We start from the raw sequence: 18,030 nt of genomic DNA on the forward strand, positions 1-18,030 counted from the left end.
ACCATATCTTGATCTGCGCCGCCGACCTTCAATCGGGTGGCAACCTAAATACCCGGTTTTATAGTTTGGGGGTACTAGATGGACTCTTGGGTAAGGGTGGGCATTCGATCTGACCGAAAATTTCAGTCTTTGTCTTTGGTCTTTCGGTCATTTCGGTCTTTAAAAAGTGAAGACCGAATTTCAACACAAAAATGTCAGGACCGAAAAATTCGGTCTCAGTCTTGGTCCTGACCGAAATTCAGCAACATTTTCACATATGCAAAGAAATAATAGAAAATTTCAACACGAAATCACAAAAAAAAATCGTAAGCACATATGAGTAAAGACTCTTATTAGGTTGTATGCCTAGAAGAAGTAGGAATGTGAAAATTAGAGTTTAATCCTATTGAATTTAGTGGATTGTAGGTTGCATTTAGACATTTTTTTTAATTTGGTCTATTCGGTTAACCGAGGTGACTAAGCGAATTGACCGAATAAAATTCGGTCTTTCACTGCCTAGAACCGAATTGATGACCGAATTTCTCGGTATCGGTCTTTTTGGTTCGATCTTTTTCTGCCCATCCCTACTCTTGGGCATAGTTTAGGGGGGATTTGACTTTTTCCTTGCATTTAAAATAGTATAGGTTCGCGTGAAAAAAACTTACTCCCTCCGTCCTAAGATTTTGGGTGGATGCAACATATCCTATCACAATAAATCCGGATAGTCAAAAATCCCTTATGTCATGGGACAAAGGGGTACCTACTCGATATCGTCCGCCTAGTTTTAATCGAACGGTGGACACGAACCTACGTTTTTGGCGTCTAAAACGGTAATACGCCTTAAACCGAGGGTCTCCCCAAGAAAACTACCTCAACCAGTTTGTACTGGGCCGCGGCAGCTGACTATCGGGACCCACCCGTCAGCGTGATTGCGAGGACGGCCCCTCTTTCTTCAACCATAAGAAGAAAAGCAGCATCGCCGCCGCGGCAACCGCTCGCCGGAGCTCTCACCGCATCCCCGCCGTCCTCGGTACTTCTCTCAGGCGAATCTCACGTCCACGTTGGTTCCTCCGCTCTTCGCCGGTTCGCCCCGATGAGGTAACTTTTGCTTGTTTCTCTGCTTGACCAGAGAGATTCAGAGCTGGTGCTTGTCAATTGGTGCCAAAGTTCAGTACAATCTGCAGAACCAACTTATACCAAATTAAACGAATAAAATTTTGATCAATAGAACTTCGATTCGCATTGGCTAGTAGCATTTAAATGTTCAGATAATATCGAGACCACTGGTAGATTAGATTCAGCCGCAGCTGATGTTCAGTTAGTTTCAGAAAAAAAATTCTGGGCAAGTTTCAGAATTAGAGCTAATATACGGCACGATTCCTCTCGCATGAGATTCACTTTTTTCTTTTATCTTACCACAAACATTACACGCCATTAGTTCCTTCTGATTACGATTTTATGGACACTTCCGAAGACGAAGGCCAAGTGAGCAGCGGCTCGCCATCTCCCATCTCTCTAAACATCAAAGCAAGCGAACAATCTATTCCCTGGGAAATTCCGATGTCGAGCGAAGCCTCGTCCTCGTCCTCGGCGGCGGTGGCGGTGAGGGATCTCGGGGATGACAACCCCTCGGCGTCGCCGGAGGTTGACACCACCTACTGGGCGGCGCAGGAAGAGGCGACCGCGCTGCTGGAGTCGATGGCCGCGAGGGTTCGCGGGGAGGAGGAACTCTCGGAGGAGCAGATGCAAGCCAACGACCAACTACAGGAAGACGAGGTAATGCTTACTAAGTTCGCCCGTTGATCATGCTTGTGGTGAACAAATTTCCGATTTGCTGTTTATTTTGCGCGAAGTTCTATTCAGGTTGATCAGGATGTGCCACTACTGTTTCTACTATCCATAGATGCGAATATTAGGGAATGATCTAATATCAGATAATTAGAACGGGTGAGGCTTCGAACCCATGTCGTCTAGCCCACCACCTTGTAGAGCTATCCGGAAAATCCCTGGGAGTTTCTCCTGTTCTACTATCCATAGATTGCATTGGAAATTACACCTGTATGCTTAGCTTCTCAGGGAAGCTATAGTATCTGCCCTCAGCAGTTCTGATTCAGTCCATCACTTTCAATTAGGATTATTCAAGATAAATGTGTCTAGAAAGATATGATCACTCAATTTGCATGTAGCTATTGTGCTGCCGTAATGGATACGCCCAGATGAAATATTGTCAGTTTATAAAAGCTCGCTGAGTGGTAGTCCTATATAATTTTTTTTTCAGGTAATAGCACTGGAAGCTATTTTTGGTGGTGATATGGTGATCTTGGAGAATAAGGACAGTCTTCGATTTATTCAGGTAATACATGTTTCTTTTGAAGTTTCTGTTGTGCTCAACTTCTATTTTTTTAGTAGTGTAATGTTCATGAAATATTCCTCAGATTTTTGTGCACTATTCACTTCCTGATGGTATCCGTGTGTTCTTGAATCTTCGTCGAAGTGGAGCTTTGGTTGGAACTGGTGACAATGAAAACCACAATGGTGGAGAAGTCTGTTATGCTTGCAGATTGCAGCATTTACCACCTGTTGTGCTGACATGTTTGTTGCCACGGTCATATCCAAGTACATGTGCTCCATATTTTACTATCTCAGCGAAGTGGTTGGATGAACCAAAAGTTTCTTACCTGTGTGCTGCGTTTGATGAGATTTGGACAGAGCTCCCAGGGCAAGAAGTCATATACAGATGGTGGATTGGCTGAATAGCTCTTCGTGGTCTTTCATTGCTTTGAATGATGAAATAGTATTAAGTCCAGATAGAACCTCAAAATTTGGAGATGAACGTGCGATTGCAAGAAGAATTTTAGTTGAGTCTACTATTCCTCTGATGCAGATTTACAGTGAGAAGAGATCTCACAAGGTATTTTTGCAAAGCCTTTCTGAATGCGGAATTTGTCTTAGTGAGGATGCTGGTAATTCTCTTGAACTCTAATTACCATGTCATTTTTCACTTCTGTTATATATATATATATATATATATATATATATATATATATATATATATATATATATATATATATATATACGTTTTTAAGTTTCTGCTATTGCATTTTACTAGGCATAAATTTCATCAATCTCCCATGCCATCATTTCTTCTGTGTGAAGTGTATGGAGTCTCACTGCAAAATTCATGTGAAAGAAAGGAATTTAACACAACTGACATGTCCTGATACAAATTGCCGCAGTCCACTTCCACCATCCTTATTGAAAAGCCTGCTGCGAGATGATGGATATGCACAATGGGAATCATTTGCTCTAAAGAAACTGTTAGATGCAATGCCTGATCTAGTCTACTGCCCCAGGTGTTATGCTGCTTGCTTGCAAGTTGACAATGATGCTCAATGTCCGGACTGTTTTTTTACCTTCTGCACTTTGTGCAAACAACGCCGCCATGTGGGGGACCCATGTATTACTAGACAAGAAAGAATTCTCATTTTGAAGGTAACAATAACATATTATGTTAAGAATTTAGCATTGTCGTGAAATTCTACAATATCATGTACATTGAGTATCTTTAGATTTTGTTATCATTGTTAATTATCATATATAGTTATCTTTTTATGGTTATATGGTCTCCGGGTTATCCATAGTAGCTCATAGTTTGCAAGTTTCGGTTTTGCTTGTCTGTTTACAGTTAGATGTATATGCTGCTTTCCTTTCATAAGATGTTATCCACATGAACTTTTGTGAGGGCAGAGTGCATGAGTTTGGTAGAATTTCCTAAGCAAGAACATGCGCATGTATCTAATTGAAAAATGAATCAAAGGATGTCATCTAGGCCCCAGAGTAGTTTCCCCAGCAAGATCCGTGTTAGGCCCCAAAGTAGTTTCCCCAGCAAGATCCATGGCTGTGTTTAGATCCAAAGTTTGGATCCAAACTTCAGTCCTTTTCCATCACATCAACCTGTCATACACACATAACTTTTCAGTCACATCATCTCCAATTTCAACCAAAATCCAAACTTTGCGCTGAACTAAACACAGCCCATGTTTGGAAATTATAGTGAGCTAACCAGGGTACGCAAAGCGTGCCATTGCCCACTGCCTCTTCTTCTTTTTTTTGTTTCTTTTTTCTTTTCCTGCCAGGGTTGCTTTAAGCTTACAGTCCTTCTGCTACACCCAACTATGCTATTTTTTTCACAAGAAAAAGGATGAAAATGACATCTATTTGATGGTGTGAATCAAATGTACTACAAACTTTTTTTTCTCTATTTAATGTTGTTCACTACTTTCTAACAGGAACGTCAGAAGTTGCATTCCATGCCAGCGGAACAATTGTTGAAAGAACGGAGGGAATTAGAAGAGTTGATGAATATCCAGGAAGCGCTTCGTAGTTCTAAGCAATGCCCTCATTGTAAGATGGCTATCTCAAAAATTGAAGGTTGCAACAAGATGATTTGCGTGAACTGTGGGGGATACTTTTGCTATCGTTGCAACCAGGCAATTAAAGGATACGAGCATTTCTGGTATGATGTTGATTCTTGTACATAATGTTTCACGTCCAATTTTCTGCACATTGAGCTAGCAACTAAGTTTTTTCCTGCTGAAGGGGTGGAAATTGTGTGCTGTTTGGGACCCACGCGCACTACCAAATTCGAAACCCACAGCAGCAGCGTGATGAAAATCCTGGTGACCACGCTGAACTCTTAGAACAACGGGTGCAGCTCACTTATCCCTGTCCAAACTGTGGCAGTCGGAACGAAAAGGTTAGCAGTACTGAACTTATTTCAATTGAGGGCGTGTTTTTTCCGTTTCCACCTAGAGCATGGTGGTAGCTTTCAGTAATGCTCCATTTGCTTAGCTTTTGGCTTCTACTAGTAAAATGTTTTATGTTTGTCTTATCGCTATTAAAGCTATATATGTTAATGGAAATTTGCCTCTATAACAAACTAGTATACTTATGAAAAGCCCGAGTAATATTTCTACTGTTCCTGGCATGTGCACATGCATTTCGATGTGCTGAATGAAATCTACCACATGAATGTGGTTTACTAACATCTCATGTTGGATCTTTCTAACAGCTGGGCACCAACAATCATATATCTTGCCCGGGATGCCGAGGCCATTATTGTGCATTGTGTCGGAAAAGGGTCTTGAAGTGTTCCCAACACTTTGGACCTAGAGGTTGCCAGCAACACACTGAAGATGCTAGGTAGAGAGATCATTTGTCAATCGCTATGCAGAACTTTGTTTTGCCTATTCCAGCGTCATATACTCATACACTGATTTTAAAATTGTACTTACCTGTAACAGTACCCAAAATTAGAGCTTTCCTATAGCAGTACAACTTTGGATTTGCAGTAGGAATTTCTTCATAGCACTTTACTACAGTCGATATTGGTGGAAAAAAAACAAAAGCACACATATACCTGATTTGAACGAACAAGGTTTTGGCTTGTAATTAGTGAACAGTTCAAATGTGTGGAGAATAAAGATTCAATTCATTCATTTGATCATTACAAGCTTGTACCCACCAGTTGATCTATTTCGTAGTTAACGCAATTCGCACCAGTTCATTCAAGATTCAGCGCTGCATTTCACGTCCTTGTTTGAAACCTGAAAGGAGAACCAATATACAGCACGGAACATTTTATTGTGTACGGGAAGCAATTTGAAAGGAGTCGAGGGCATTCTTTTATACCTAAAGAAGGGATAATCTTGGGATAATCAAGGCCCACTCAAGAGTTAAAAAAAAAAGAGCCTACTCAAGAGTTAAAACAAAAAGATTTGGAGGGAGAGACATCCCTCCAAACACTTTTTAGGAAGAAATTGTGAGCGTATTAAAGATTGAACATGAGACCTCGAAATTGAAACCACACACTTCTTACCATTGCACTATCAAGTGCATCTCATGACCCATTCAAAAGTTGGATCAAACGATGATGACCATGGTCATAGGTGATGCTTTTTTCTGATTAAAATACACATTTTTCTTAATTTTCATTATCACATGTTTTTCAAGCTGCTAGAGCAAACCACACATCACATTCTCCAATAGAAGAGGGTAGGAGATGTCACATCAAGCGAGCATGAGAAAGAAGAGTCTGTGTGTCGGGCCATCAACGTGCGCTCCACGACCGGAGATGTGGCACACGAAGCACTCGACCTTTCTCTTCTCAAGCAAAATGGGATCCCCACCTCTTTCACGCCATCTTCAAGGTTCTTCTCCTAGACTCTTACCATACAGCCCCTCCCCCCCCCCCCAACCATCGTCAGCTCTACTGTTGCAACTCACGTCACTATGGCGGTCTAAGATGATAATACTACAAAATAAATAAACTAGCCCCCAACACCTAATAATATTTGATCTCAGCCAACCATATAAAATCAGGTGGAGGACTGACGGTGATGGGTTGTTTAGCGAACCAAAACACGGTAATATGAAAAATTACCTCAATTGTTATTGTATCTTTGATATGAACCATCTACCTTCGATCAGATGGTAACCGAAGCACCGAAGTTTGATACAATTTAGGAGCTTATAAGGTAAAACGGTATAAAGGTGAGGGTTCGCACGCACGTCGTATATCATCCACCTAATTTTAATAAAATAGTGGAAATAATGCCTAGTTCTAAGCGAAAATGTGTACTTATACCTAGTCCATTGTGAAACGTAGTCAACAGAATATAGTATAAGATGCAATTTGCTTAAAAAAGCCCTAGGTTTTTGGCGTGTGAAGCAGGTAATAAGCATTAAATGCTCACTTCTTACCCGGTAGTAACTATTGTAGGACTAGTAAGTAGTTGCAGCCCGGTAACACGGGTACAACCGGGTAACATGAATTAAACTATCTTATTTGCAGAATGTCTCTGACAAAAGTCATGGAAATAAGTCATGGCTAGAGACGGCTATCGGTGATTTTTTCTGAAGCTGGTCCCTGGCCCACACTACTGACACACTACTATCAAGTTGGGCAAGTAACATTGCTGTTGCCCTAATGGGCCGCGGCAGCTGACTGATTGGACCCACCCGTCAGCGTGATTACGAGGACGGCCTCTCTTTCTTCAACCTTAAGAAAGCAGCAACGATGCTGCGGCGGCCGCTCGCCGGAGCTCCGCCCGCACTCGCCGTCGGCACCTCTCTCTCCGGTGAATCTCGCGTCCACGTTGGTTATTCCGCTCTTCGCCCCCGTTGAGTTAACTTTTGTTCTTTTCTTTTCCTCTGCTTCAGAGATTCAGTGCGGCTGCTTGTCAATTGTTACCAAAGTTCAGTACAATTTGCAGAACCATTACCAAATTAAGCGAATAATTTATTTATCAATAGAACTTCAATTCGCATTGGTTAGTAGCATTCAAATGTTCAGATAATCGCGAGACCACGGGTAGATGTAAGCCGCAGCTAATGTTCAGCAAGTTTCAGAATTTTTTTTGGGCAATGTTTCAGAATTCAGAGCTAATATACGGCACGACTCCTCTCGCATGATATTCACTGTTTTTTTTATGTTACCAAACAGTGCAAGCCGTAAATTCCTTTCGATTACGAATATACATCGTTCGAAGACGAAGGCCAAGTGAGCAGCGGCTCGCTCGTCGCGGCCGTGGAAATTACCATGATGACGCCGGGATCGTCCTCGACTTCGGTGCCGGGAGATGAGGCCGACGCCGGCAACTGGGATGCGGGGGTGGAGACGGCGGCGCGGCTGGAGGCGATGGTTCATGCGGAGGACGAACTCTCGGAGGAGCAGATTCAAGCCAACAACCAGACACAGGAAGATGAGGTAGGACAAGGATTACCCCTGCTGTTTCTTGGATCATCTTTTCTGCTGTACTTTGCACAGTTACGCATATTAGGTTTCTGACAGACTTGCACTGATAGATCGATTTTAACATATTATCCAGGAATATCTTGTATCAATGTGGTACCTATATGGTTCAGTTCAGTTAGGGGGTGTTTAGATCCAGGGGTGTAAAGTTTTGGTGTGTCACATCGGATATTATATAGGGTATCGCATGGGGTGTTCGAGCACTAATAAAAAAATAATTACATAATCTGTCAGTAAACCGCGAGACGAATTTATTAAGCCTAATTAATCCGTCATTAGTAAATGTTTATTGTAGCACCACATTGTCAAATCATAGAGCAATTAGACTTAAAAAATTCGTCTCACAAATTAGTCGTAATCTGTGCAATTAGTTTTTTTAGACTATATTTAATAATACTTCATGCAGATGTTCAAACGTTCGATGTGACAAGGTGTAAAATTTTAGGGTGGGATCTAATCAGGCCCTTAGTTCAGATAAAAAGCACAGATCTGTTGATGTGTTCAGTTCTACCGTTAAGTACATATGACCAGATGATTGTTATTGCCGATGATACTATCTAGTAATTAACCTGATATGAATCTGCAGCTGCTGGCACTACAGGCCATCTATGGTGATGATTTGGTTATCTTCGACAATAAGGACGGCCTTCGATTTTTCCAGGTAACATCACCCCCTCATATCTTCACCGTGAAGAACCTTGCAGTTTCAGAAGAAAAAAATTATGATTAATGTCCACGTCTCATTGTCCTCAGATTTCTCTGCACTATCAACTCGCCGGTGACATCCGAGTTTACCTGAATGTCTGCCCCAACGGGAGAACAGAAACCGGAGCAGAAAACGACGACGACGACGACAGTGACCGACTCTTGTATGCTTGCAGCCTGCAGCATCTGCCTCCTGTTGTGCTAGCCTGCCTACTACCACGTTTATATCCGAGTCACCGTGCCCCCTACTTCGTGGTCGCCGCGAAGTGGCTGGACGAGCCGGAAGTTTCAAGCTTCTGCTCTGTTCTTGATGAGATCTGGGCAGAGCAGCCTGCAGGGCAAGAGGTGGTGTACAAATGGGTGGACTGGCTGAGCACCTCTTCCTGGTTTTGCATTGCTTCAGATGATCAGATTGTATTTGGACCAGATGCAGACTCGGCTGGTGGTGATGACCGGGCAATCGGAAGAAGCTGCTCCCTTGATTCTATGATCCCTCTAATTCAACGTTACAGCAAGGAGAGATCACATGAAATTTTCGCTCGAAGAATCCATGAGTGCGGAGTCTGTCTCAGTGAAAATACAGGTAATTGATCCATTTGGTGCTCAAACTGTGCAATGCTTGCTCAAGTTTTAAATTTGTTCTTGTACACTGATATGGCAGGCAGAAACTTCATACAGCTCCCATGCAGCCACTCCTTCTGCGTCAAGTGCATGGAGACGCAGTGCAGGATCCACGTGAAGGAAGGGAGCGTGGCGAGGCTGACATGCCCGGACACGTCGTGCCGCCGGCCGCTGCCGCCGGCGCTGCTGAGGGGCCTCCTCGGCGACGGCGAGTACGCGCGGTGGGAGTCGCTGGTGCTGCGAGGATGCTGGACACGATGCCCGACGTGGCCTACTGCCCCAGGTGCAGCGCCGCGTGCGTGGCGGCCGGCGACGACGCCCAGTGCTCGAGGTGCTTCTTCACCTTCTGCGCCGTCTGCCGGGAGCGGCGCCACGTCGGGGACACCTGCGTCTCCCCGAACCAGATGCTCGACATCATGCTGGTAATTAACTAATTCTAACAATGCCATGCATGGAGAGAGTTCTTCCTTCCTTGATCTCATGACACACAAACTCTCACGGTCTCACCGTCGATCTGTTGCAGGAACGGCAGAAGGAGAAGAGGCCGTTGGCGGCGCCGTCGCCGGACAGCCAGGCGGTGTCGTCGAAGAGGAAGATGGAGGAGCTTCTGAGCCTCCGCGAGGTGATGCGCACGTCGAGGCAGTGCCCGTCGTGCAAGATGGCCGTGTCCAAGACGGCCGGCTGCAACAAGATGGTGTGTAGCAACTGCGGCCGCCCCTTCTGCTACCGCTGCAGCAGGGCCATCACCGGCTACGAGCACTTCGCGTACGCATCACTCCCCTGCCCCCAAATCAAATGACCAAATCTTTCTTCTCCTATGATCTTCTTACCTCTCTGCTTTGGCGTCGACGCAGTGGGGAGTGCAAGCTGTTCGAGAGCGTCGGCAAGGGGTGGTTCCCGGGGCAGGCGATGTGGATGAACCTCGAATACGACTACGACGAGATCGCCGAGATCGGGACGCCCTCGTGGATACGGGCTATCAGGTATCCCTGCCCTACCTGCGGCGCCAAGCGCACCAAGGTTAGTTTACCAAGCAAACTTCAGAATGATTTTTACTACTTCCTTCGTTTCATATTATTATAAATCGGTTAATATTTTTCTTAGTTAAACTTCTTTGACCATGTTATCAAAATATATTCAATATAAAATTTAATCAAACTAATTTGATATTTTAGATATTGCTAAACTTTTCTATAAACTAGGAAAAAAGTTAACTAAAGTACTAATCAATTCTTCAGAGATGTAAGTACACCAGGCAGTAAAATGGATTGGTTTTGCTGCTTTGCAGTCGGGCAACAATGACCTTCTAACGTGCAGAGGATGCCGAACCCATTACTGCGCGCTGTGCTCGAAGAAGGTATGGAGCATCGCCGAGCACTATGGGCCAGCAGAATGACTGACATGGCAGTACATTAACTCAGCAAAGAGTAGATGACCCACTGTTCACATAAGCATTTGCAAATTTTACTTACTGTGTAATGGGAGTAATTTAAAAGGAATCAAGGGCGCTGCCGGCTGCCAGTTCAGCAATGCTAGCATGTAGTCTCAAACTCTCAAAGCTGCCGTTACAGAGTATAAACTGTTCATATAAACAAATCTGAAAATAAAAAGGGAGTCAGAGAACATAATCAAGAATAACCCCGCAAAAGAAATCGATCATGTTGCTATTCTCACACACGATTCATTGACTATATACATCGCTCCCGGTAGTTTAAGCACACAGAAGCATCTGATTTCATGAAATGCTTGGACATTTCGTACAAATTTTTTCCATACAATGCAAACATTTGAATGTACGGTACATCATGAATTTGCTTGTGGAATCTTGTTTTTTTTTTTCGCCGGGACCTTGTGGAATCTTGTTGCTGATTAGTTCCATAAGACAGCCCCAGTCAAAAACCTATGGTTCAGTACAGCTTCAGCAATTGGACGCTTACGATAGTCCGGATTTAGCATTGCCTATGGCAAAGAAATCAGTCAGTGTTCTTTCTGAATATATATTTCGGTGAAACCAATAGTCGGATTACTCAATCCTATGTGTTGTTTCTGAATATATATTTTGGTGAAACCAATAGTTGGATCACTCCATCCTATGTTCTGCAATACTACTAGCATATTCAGATATTCTTCAGCAGCGGAATTTTTTAACAATATGTATATGATTCATAGAGGCAAACCTGCAACAACTCCCAGCCGGCACCATCACCCAAGTCTAGAAAATCTACAGCTTCGGACAACCGGTCATCTGCCAGAAAGTACCTACAAAAAATTCCTGAAGCTAATAAGCATGCCTATTGAATTTGAATATCATGACTGAAAACCAGTCGAGAAATAAGCAATAACAGTTTTCTCAAGTAGACTTGAGAGTGAGTAGATCTCTCTACAACTAAACTATGAGAAATCTGGTTTTGTTCTAGAAAGACATACTCTCTTGCAGCATAAATGTCGAGACGGAACGTATTCTCCAAAAGTCTCTGCACAATAAACCTATGCTATATTAGTTATCTCAATGCTATGAGGAAATCACCATTTTATTTATGAATTACAATAAAATATCCTCAGTGACCTGCAATGAAATGCCATCCATAGTTCCTGCTTCGCAAAAGGGAATAAATGACATGTATGCAAGAAGTAGCCCAGCTCCATATCTGTTTTGTCAAAAGTACATAAGAATACATGTAACTAGTGCTTTGTCAATAAGAGGGAAAGGAAGATACTTGCATGTCGTCAGCTATTCCAAAAGCTCGCTTCTCCAGAGGAGTTGATGCTCCAGCAGCAGATGCTCGACGCCACAGTCCATCCGACAATGCTCCAGAACCAACAGACGAATACCTGCGATTGTCAAAAGTATCTGTTTTCTACAATGTTTTCTTCTTTTCTCCATAAAACAAATGTAGGAAGGGAATAGACATATACCCAATATCTACAGAGAAAGCTAAATCACGGAGATGCGGAACCAAATAGCGCCCATTTTTCTCTGCTACAGTACTAAAGAAAGTCACATCTACTAATGGTTAGTTGAATTGAAATATCATAAACTACAAAATGAAAATTAAAGCATTCCAATAAAAAAGAAAACTAAAGGAGGAAAATGCAGCATACTTGAGAACAACAGAAGAGGGACCAAGGCTTTGGTGCAGTCTATCATGATTATGCATGTGAACAAGGCCACACATAGCTCCATAAAGCAGCTTAAGAACAAAGTATCGCTTTAGTTCCAATTTGTATGCTCGATCGTAAGGATTCCAGAACGATATGGATCCAGATTGCTCCTTCAGTTTTCTTTCACTGGTTAATTTTGCATAGTCTGCAGCACTATATCTCCCGTCATCACGGAAGGCAAGCCACTGTACAAAAGCTGTATAAGTCTCACAGTCACAGCATTATACTGACAGTCTGTGAATGGACAAGCTTATGTGGTAGACCTGCTCTCCAGTAGCCGTCTCAAAGGCTCCTAACAGAAACTGAATGTTCTCGCAGATGTCACTAGCATCATTCTGTAAGTATAAACCAAGAAAAAAAATATTTTTACAAATGTCTTCTCTACCAAATCATTCAGACTTGCAGGTTTCTGTTAGCAGTTCTGTGAATTTCCTAACCTGAAGAAAAGCATGAGTTCTTAGCTCATTAACTGCCATCAAGTCAGCTTCAGAAGCACCAGAACGGGACCCAGGATATACCTTTGTTTCAAAACCTATGTCTTAGCACACATAAGATAGTCAATAGATTCATACATCTAGAGCGGAGAAAGGTAGCACCATCATATAATCCAAGCAATACCTTAAATAGAGCTTCTGTGCCCTTCAGTGGACCTTGAACCACTCTTCCCTCATAAAGTCTGCACTTGACTATGACAAGCAAATAAAATCAGTGGACATTTTCTATCAGGTAGCATACAAAATCACCATGTCAAGTGGAATGAAATAACCTAATATTAACTTCTCCTTCTCCAACATCTTGAGCTCTCAATCGCTCAATCTCTTCCGGTGAATATCCAAGACCGAGGTTTTGAATACCAGCAACATCTGGAAGCCCTCCAAATTGAGAAGATGGATAACTATTTCACATGAAAGGAAGTTAGAAACGGTGAATATTAAAGAAAACTCTGTCAATTATTTATTCTTATAAGTAGATCGCAATATGCCAAAAAATATGCTCAAGGTCATGAAAAATCTGGTGATTCTTTAGTCTAGAAAAACCAATACAACTATACTCTCATCAACTCATTAAAATAAAAACTATATGAAGTGGAACATATTAGATGCAGCATGGTTCCATTGCATGTTGTAATGTTCTACAACGTTTTGCGGAAAATTATCAGAATCAGTAGTAATAACATATGAACAGATATCTTTCTGGCTGCCCACGGCATTTTCTTTAGCTCATTGGACTTTTTACAGTTGTAGAATGTCATCACGAGGTGCCAAAAAATGATGCTAGTTGTCACCTCCAAAGCGTTTCTCTGAATTGGCCATCTCCTAATTTTCCTAACCTATGTATAACTAGGTAAGCATATATAAATGCCATATAGAATTGTCAATATCTCGATAAATCTTCACCTCAAGATTGAAATTTTATCATAAACTGGCCATCTCCAAGTGATTCAACTGGACATAAGCAAATTAACCTAAGGGACAGGCAGGAATAGTACGACGCTTGAACCATTTCCACATAGCCAAATACTGGGAGCTCAATGTTTACATCTTTTGTACTAAAATGTTTAAGGTAAGCTCACCTCTACAAGTGTGGATCCCTTAATAACTTCTCAAGAAGCATAAAGAAACGACCACATAATCAAGAAAAAAAATCAGGAATGCGGACCTTGTGATGTTCATGAAACCGTAGCCACCCAAGTATCTTCCCACCTCGAAGTAAGCGGGATTGGTCATCAGAGCCGCCGAAATCGGCGGCGGAGACCGTCGGAAAGGTCGCCGGCGCCATCCACCCGGGTCCAGCGAGGAGAGGAAACTGGTGGGAGGAGCTTTCAGCATCGTAACCGACGGAGCAGCCGGAGAGTGGAGACTGACACTCTCACTGGTGTGTTTGGGGATAAGGCAGCAAAAGCCTCTCCCAGCCACAGAATGCCAGGAACAGCTAAATTTGTTATTTTTATTTCAAAAATTACCATTTTCCAAGAAGGTAATCCAAAAAGTATTTGTTGTCTTATGTGCGGAAAACCATTTTTAATGCGTGTCTCCGTTAATTGGATCACTAGTTTGCTCTTGTTGTTTGGGAATTTTTATTTACATCTTAAAAAGACTCATGGTTTACAACTTAAAGTTACGAAAAACCACGTGTATTATGAGATTTTGCATATATTAATAGTTTTATGGTTTCAATGTTGTATAAAACCCCACGTTAATTGAAATCTTATAAACTTCAGCATATTTTAAACAAATTTCTAAAAGCGTTAAAGTATTAAACTATCATCCATAGTGACTAAGAACTTAACACCTAAAATTTTTATATACATTATATGTTTTAGAATTTTAAGCAATTTCGCGCTTAAAATACATAGGAGTATGGTATTGTAAAATTTTAGAACCATACTACATAATACATAAGGTTAAGTGCAACATGTAATAATGCATGTGGTTTTCTGTTACTTTTTATTATAAAATTTAAGTTTTGTGAAATTTAATCATTTTTTATTTTAGACTCGTCGAAGCTGGAAACTGGAACACTGAAGCCGGTGGGTGTGCCTGTGGATCTGACACCTCTCTCCCGTAATCCAAGCATTTTCCGTTACGCCCCTGAGGAGAGAGAGAGAGGCAGAGATTACCCTGCATTACGGGGAGTGGTAGTGGTAGGTAATCCGGTACATCGCGCGCGAAATTTACTCTCCCTCTCCACTTGCTCTCCCCCGATGACTCCTACCCACCATTGCTAGTCCAATACAAAGAATCCGCATTGGCATTCTGCAATGGCAATGGCGAAGCTGCGCGAGCGCCGGCAGCTGCGGCTGTCCGTGCCGGCGTCGCCGCCGCCATTCCCGCACCTGGACCACCCCTTCGCCGCCCTGCCGTCCACGCCGCCGGGCTCGCCCGTCCTGGCGGAGCTCGAGATGCTGTCCGTCGTCGGGCGCGGCGCGGGCGGCACGGTCTACAGGGCGCGGCACCGGCGCACGGGCGCCGCGCTCGCGGTCAAGGAGATGCGCGACGACGGCGCGGCGCTCCGCGAGGCCGGCGCGCACCTCCGCGTGGCCGCCGCGGCGCCCGACCACCCGTCGGTCGTCCGCCTCCACGGCGTCTGCGTCGGCCACCCCGTCGCCGGGAACCGGTTCGTGTACCTCGTCCTCGAGTACCTCCCGGAGGGCTCCCTGAGCGACGTGCTCGTGCGGGGCGCCCTCCCGGAGCCCGCCATCGCCGGCGTCACGCGGTGCGTGCTCCGTGGCCTGAGCCACCTGCACCGCCTCGGCGTCGCGCACGGCGACGTGAAGCCGTCCAACCTCCTCGTCGGCCACCGCGGCGAGATCAAGATCGCCGACTTCGGCGCCAGCCGCGTCGTCACGGGCCGCGACGAAGCCCACCACCAGTCACCCGGCACGTGGGCGTACATGAGCCCCGAGAAGCTCCACCCGGAAGGGTTCGGCGGCGGTGGCGGCGCCGACTTCTCCGGCGACGTGTGGTCCCTGGGAGTCGTGCTGCTCGAATGCCACGCCGGCAGGTTCCCGCTCGTGGCCGCCGGGGAGAGGCCGGACTGGCCGGCGCTCGTCCTGGCCGTGTGCTTCGCCGCCGCGCCGGAGGTGCCCGTCGCGGCGTCGCCGGAGTTCGGCGGCTTCGTGCGGCGGTGCCTGGAGAAGGACTGGAGGAGGAGGGCCACCGTGGAGGAGCTTCTTGGACACCCCTTCGTCGCGGGAAAGCCGTCTCGTTGCGAGCGCCAAAACGAGTGGCGCACCACCTTCCAGGACAAAACTGGCCAAGTGAACACGAGCATCTACGGAGAAGAATAGAAGATGAAATTAAAGTTTAAAAGGAAAAAACAATTTTGATCGCTTAATTGGATCTTTGATCAGAGCTGGTAATGATGCAAGTCCAACGGGAACGTGAATGAGAGAGGACTGGTTAGTATAGATGATCATCTGGACCTGCATGATTTGGTGAGTCCTGAAGAGATTTTCTTTTGCTTCACCTGGACTAGGATCAGTTTTTTGGAAACAAGTTCTGTTAGGATTTTCAGGGAAATAAGTTAATAAGATAGAGGGCTTTGGTTTATTTGTGGTTTATCGGAAACAACTACACGTCGGGCGCTCGATCCGGGATAAAAAAAATCAGGTGCCCACGTCATGCTGACGTCAGCAAGCATGCATGCATGCAAAACTATTTTAAACTATTTTTTCTCTTAAATTATTTATCCAAATCATGATCCGATTGCACTGTTAAATTCGTTGCAATTAAATCTTTAAAACAAGACCACACATGGATATATTCCGATAAAAAATTAGCTTATTATTGAATTATTTTTAAATGTTGCACGATGTTCCAACAAGTATATCGGAATTGTTTCACTAACTAGATCGAAAATGTTTCAATCGTTTAAATCGGATGTCATTTCACCTTATATAAAAACAATGTTTCAGTAAATAGCGAAAAAATATTTCAGTTTACTGCAATATTTGATCCATATAGTGAAACATTATAAGTACATTAGGTGAAACATTTTTGGTGGAACAAAAAATGAAACGAATTCCCTTAATAGAGGGTTTCCATAATATGAGTGTTTTGTTGCAAAAGAATGTTTCAATTCACTGCAACATTACATCTATACATAGTAAAACATTGTGAGTACACTAGGTGAAATATTTTTTGTGGTACAAAAAAAATAAAACGAATTCCCTTAATAGAGGGTTTCCAAAATATGTGGGTGATTTATTGCAATGGAGTATGTGGTGAAGACACGTGTGTCAGGTGGCAGGGATACGTGGGGCACGTGTGCGCGTTGGGAGGGGGAGCGACCGATTATGCTCCCTCCCCCGAGCGATCGAGTAGGAGGATTATCATGGTTTATCAGATAATTATCCGTATAAATCTGAGATATTTATAAAACTTCTTATCGTTGAAGGATAAAACTGAACTAATCACGAACCCTCTGTGCAAACAGCTGAACTTCTCGAGGGCGGAAAGGCATGTGGAAATGTGGTTATGATCAAGATTTTTGCTGGGCCATGAGCCTAGGCCTGCTGGCTACGGAAGTCCATTGGAATAAGTTCACTGGAGGTCCCTCAACTTAATAGCTAGATCTTTTAGGTCCTTTAACCACAAAATCAGAAATGTGTACCCCTAAACACACAAACCGTGCACTCACGACTTGTTTGGTAACTCAAGAGAAGGGGATTGGGAGTTTACACGAGGGAAATGATGATGAGATTAAGATGTAAATTTGATTTTTAATCCCAATATCTTGTTTGGTAGAGGTGATGGAAATTGATAGGGAGTTTAGTTGGAGATTAGATCATTAATAAAAACGGATGGCTGAGATTTGTTTAGATAAAGTAAAGGAGGAATTCCCTCCCAATTACCTGCCCCTACCCAGGTATTGAAAATGAGGGAGTTTCTTCCTCAATTCCCCATCCCCATCCCACCAAAATTCCCATGTCTCCCAACCAAACAAAACACTTAATAGCATCATCCCTCTAAACTCCCAATCTCTCCTAAAAACTCCCTCCAACCAAACGGGCCGTCAAGGTCCTATGGCAGTATATATGGGTGGTTTCGCCGACGTGGCATCCTAGTCAGCAAAAAAAATAAAAAAAGTATGTGAGGCCCACATATCAGTTGCACTTTTTTTTTCCTCTTTTCTCTCTTCTGTCTCTTCTCTCTTCTATTCTGCGGCGGGTGGTGTGGCAATGGCGGCGTGCTTCCGCTGCGCGCGGCACGGCATCTGGCCCCACGGGGCCCAGCCTGGCGACCTCC

The 18,030-nt window shown here is 43.8% G+C and overlaps 3 protein-coding genes and 1 pseudogene across 5 annotated transcripts; 3 read left to right on the top strand and 1 right to left on the bottom strand.

Moving 5' to 3' along the window:
* The first annotated feature begins 894 nt into the window (after window positions 1–894).
* LOC107277794 (uncharacterized) lies at window positions 895–5,485 on the top strand. Its single transcript, XM_015767420.3, is given in 9 exon segments — window positions 895–1,077; window positions 1,454–1,755; window positions 2,258–2,332; window positions 2,415–2,718; window positions 2,721–2,942; window positions 3,089–3,471; window positions 4,269–4,495; window positions 4,579–4,735; window positions 5,051–5,485. Coding segments are annotated over 8 exon segments (1,719 nt in total). The 5' UTR covers window positions 895–1,077; window positions 1,454–1,539; the 3' UTR covers window positions 5,186–5,485.
* Window positions 5,486–7,017: 1,532 nt separating this feature from the next.
* LOC4330395 (uncharacterized) lies at window positions 7,018–10,753 on the top strand (annotated as a pseudogene).
* On the bottom strand, window positions 10,744–14,142 carry LOC4330396 (uncharacterized). 3 transcript variants are annotated; one of them, XR_001542800.3, is made up of 12 exons: window positions 13,940–14,142; window positions 13,047–13,175; window positions 12,899–12,956; window positions 12,718–12,798; window positions 12,544–12,615; window positions 12,221–12,465; window positions 12,035–12,106; window positions 11,836–11,950; window positions 11,685–11,766; window positions 11,546–11,592; window positions 11,296–11,377; window positions 10,744–11,077 (listed from the first exon to the last, which is right to left on the bottom strand). XR_001542800.3 is itself a non-coding variant. In XM_015767418.3 (12 exons), exons 1-12 carry the CDS (start codon window positions 14,107–14,109, stop codon window positions 10,988–10,990), a joined length of 1,239 nt encoding a protein of 412 aa, XP_015622904.1. In that variant the 5' UTR covers window positions 14,110–14,142; the 3' UTR covers window positions 10,744–10,987. The 3 variants fall into 3 exon arrangements, 2 of the variants coding, with proteins under 2 accessions (XP_015622904.1, XP_015622905.1); XM_015767418.3 differs by having other exon boundaries at window positions 11,840–11,950; XM_015767419.3 differs by having other exon boundaries at window positions 11,840–11,950; window positions 12,899–12,966.
* Window positions 14,143–14,717: 575 nt separating this feature from the next.
* LOC107277561 (mitogen-activated protein kinase kinase 10) lies at window positions 14,718–16,332 on the top strand. Its single transcript, XM_015769043.3, has one exon. The coding sequence runs from the start codon at window positions 15,042–15,044 to the stop codon at window positions 16,068–16,070; it is 1,029 nt and encodes a 342-aa protein (XP_015624529.2). The 5' UTR covers window positions 14,718–15,041; the 3' UTR covers window positions 16,071–16,332.
* Window positions 16,333–18,030: the final 1,698 nt, after the last annotated feature.

This window comes from Oryza sativa, chromosome 2, assembly GCF_034140825.1.
Source record: "Oryza sativa Japonica Group chromosome 2, ASM3414082v1".
NCBI classification, from domain to species: Eukaryota; Viridiplantae; Streptophyta; class Magnoliopsida; order Poales; family Poaceae; genus Oryza; species Oryza sativa.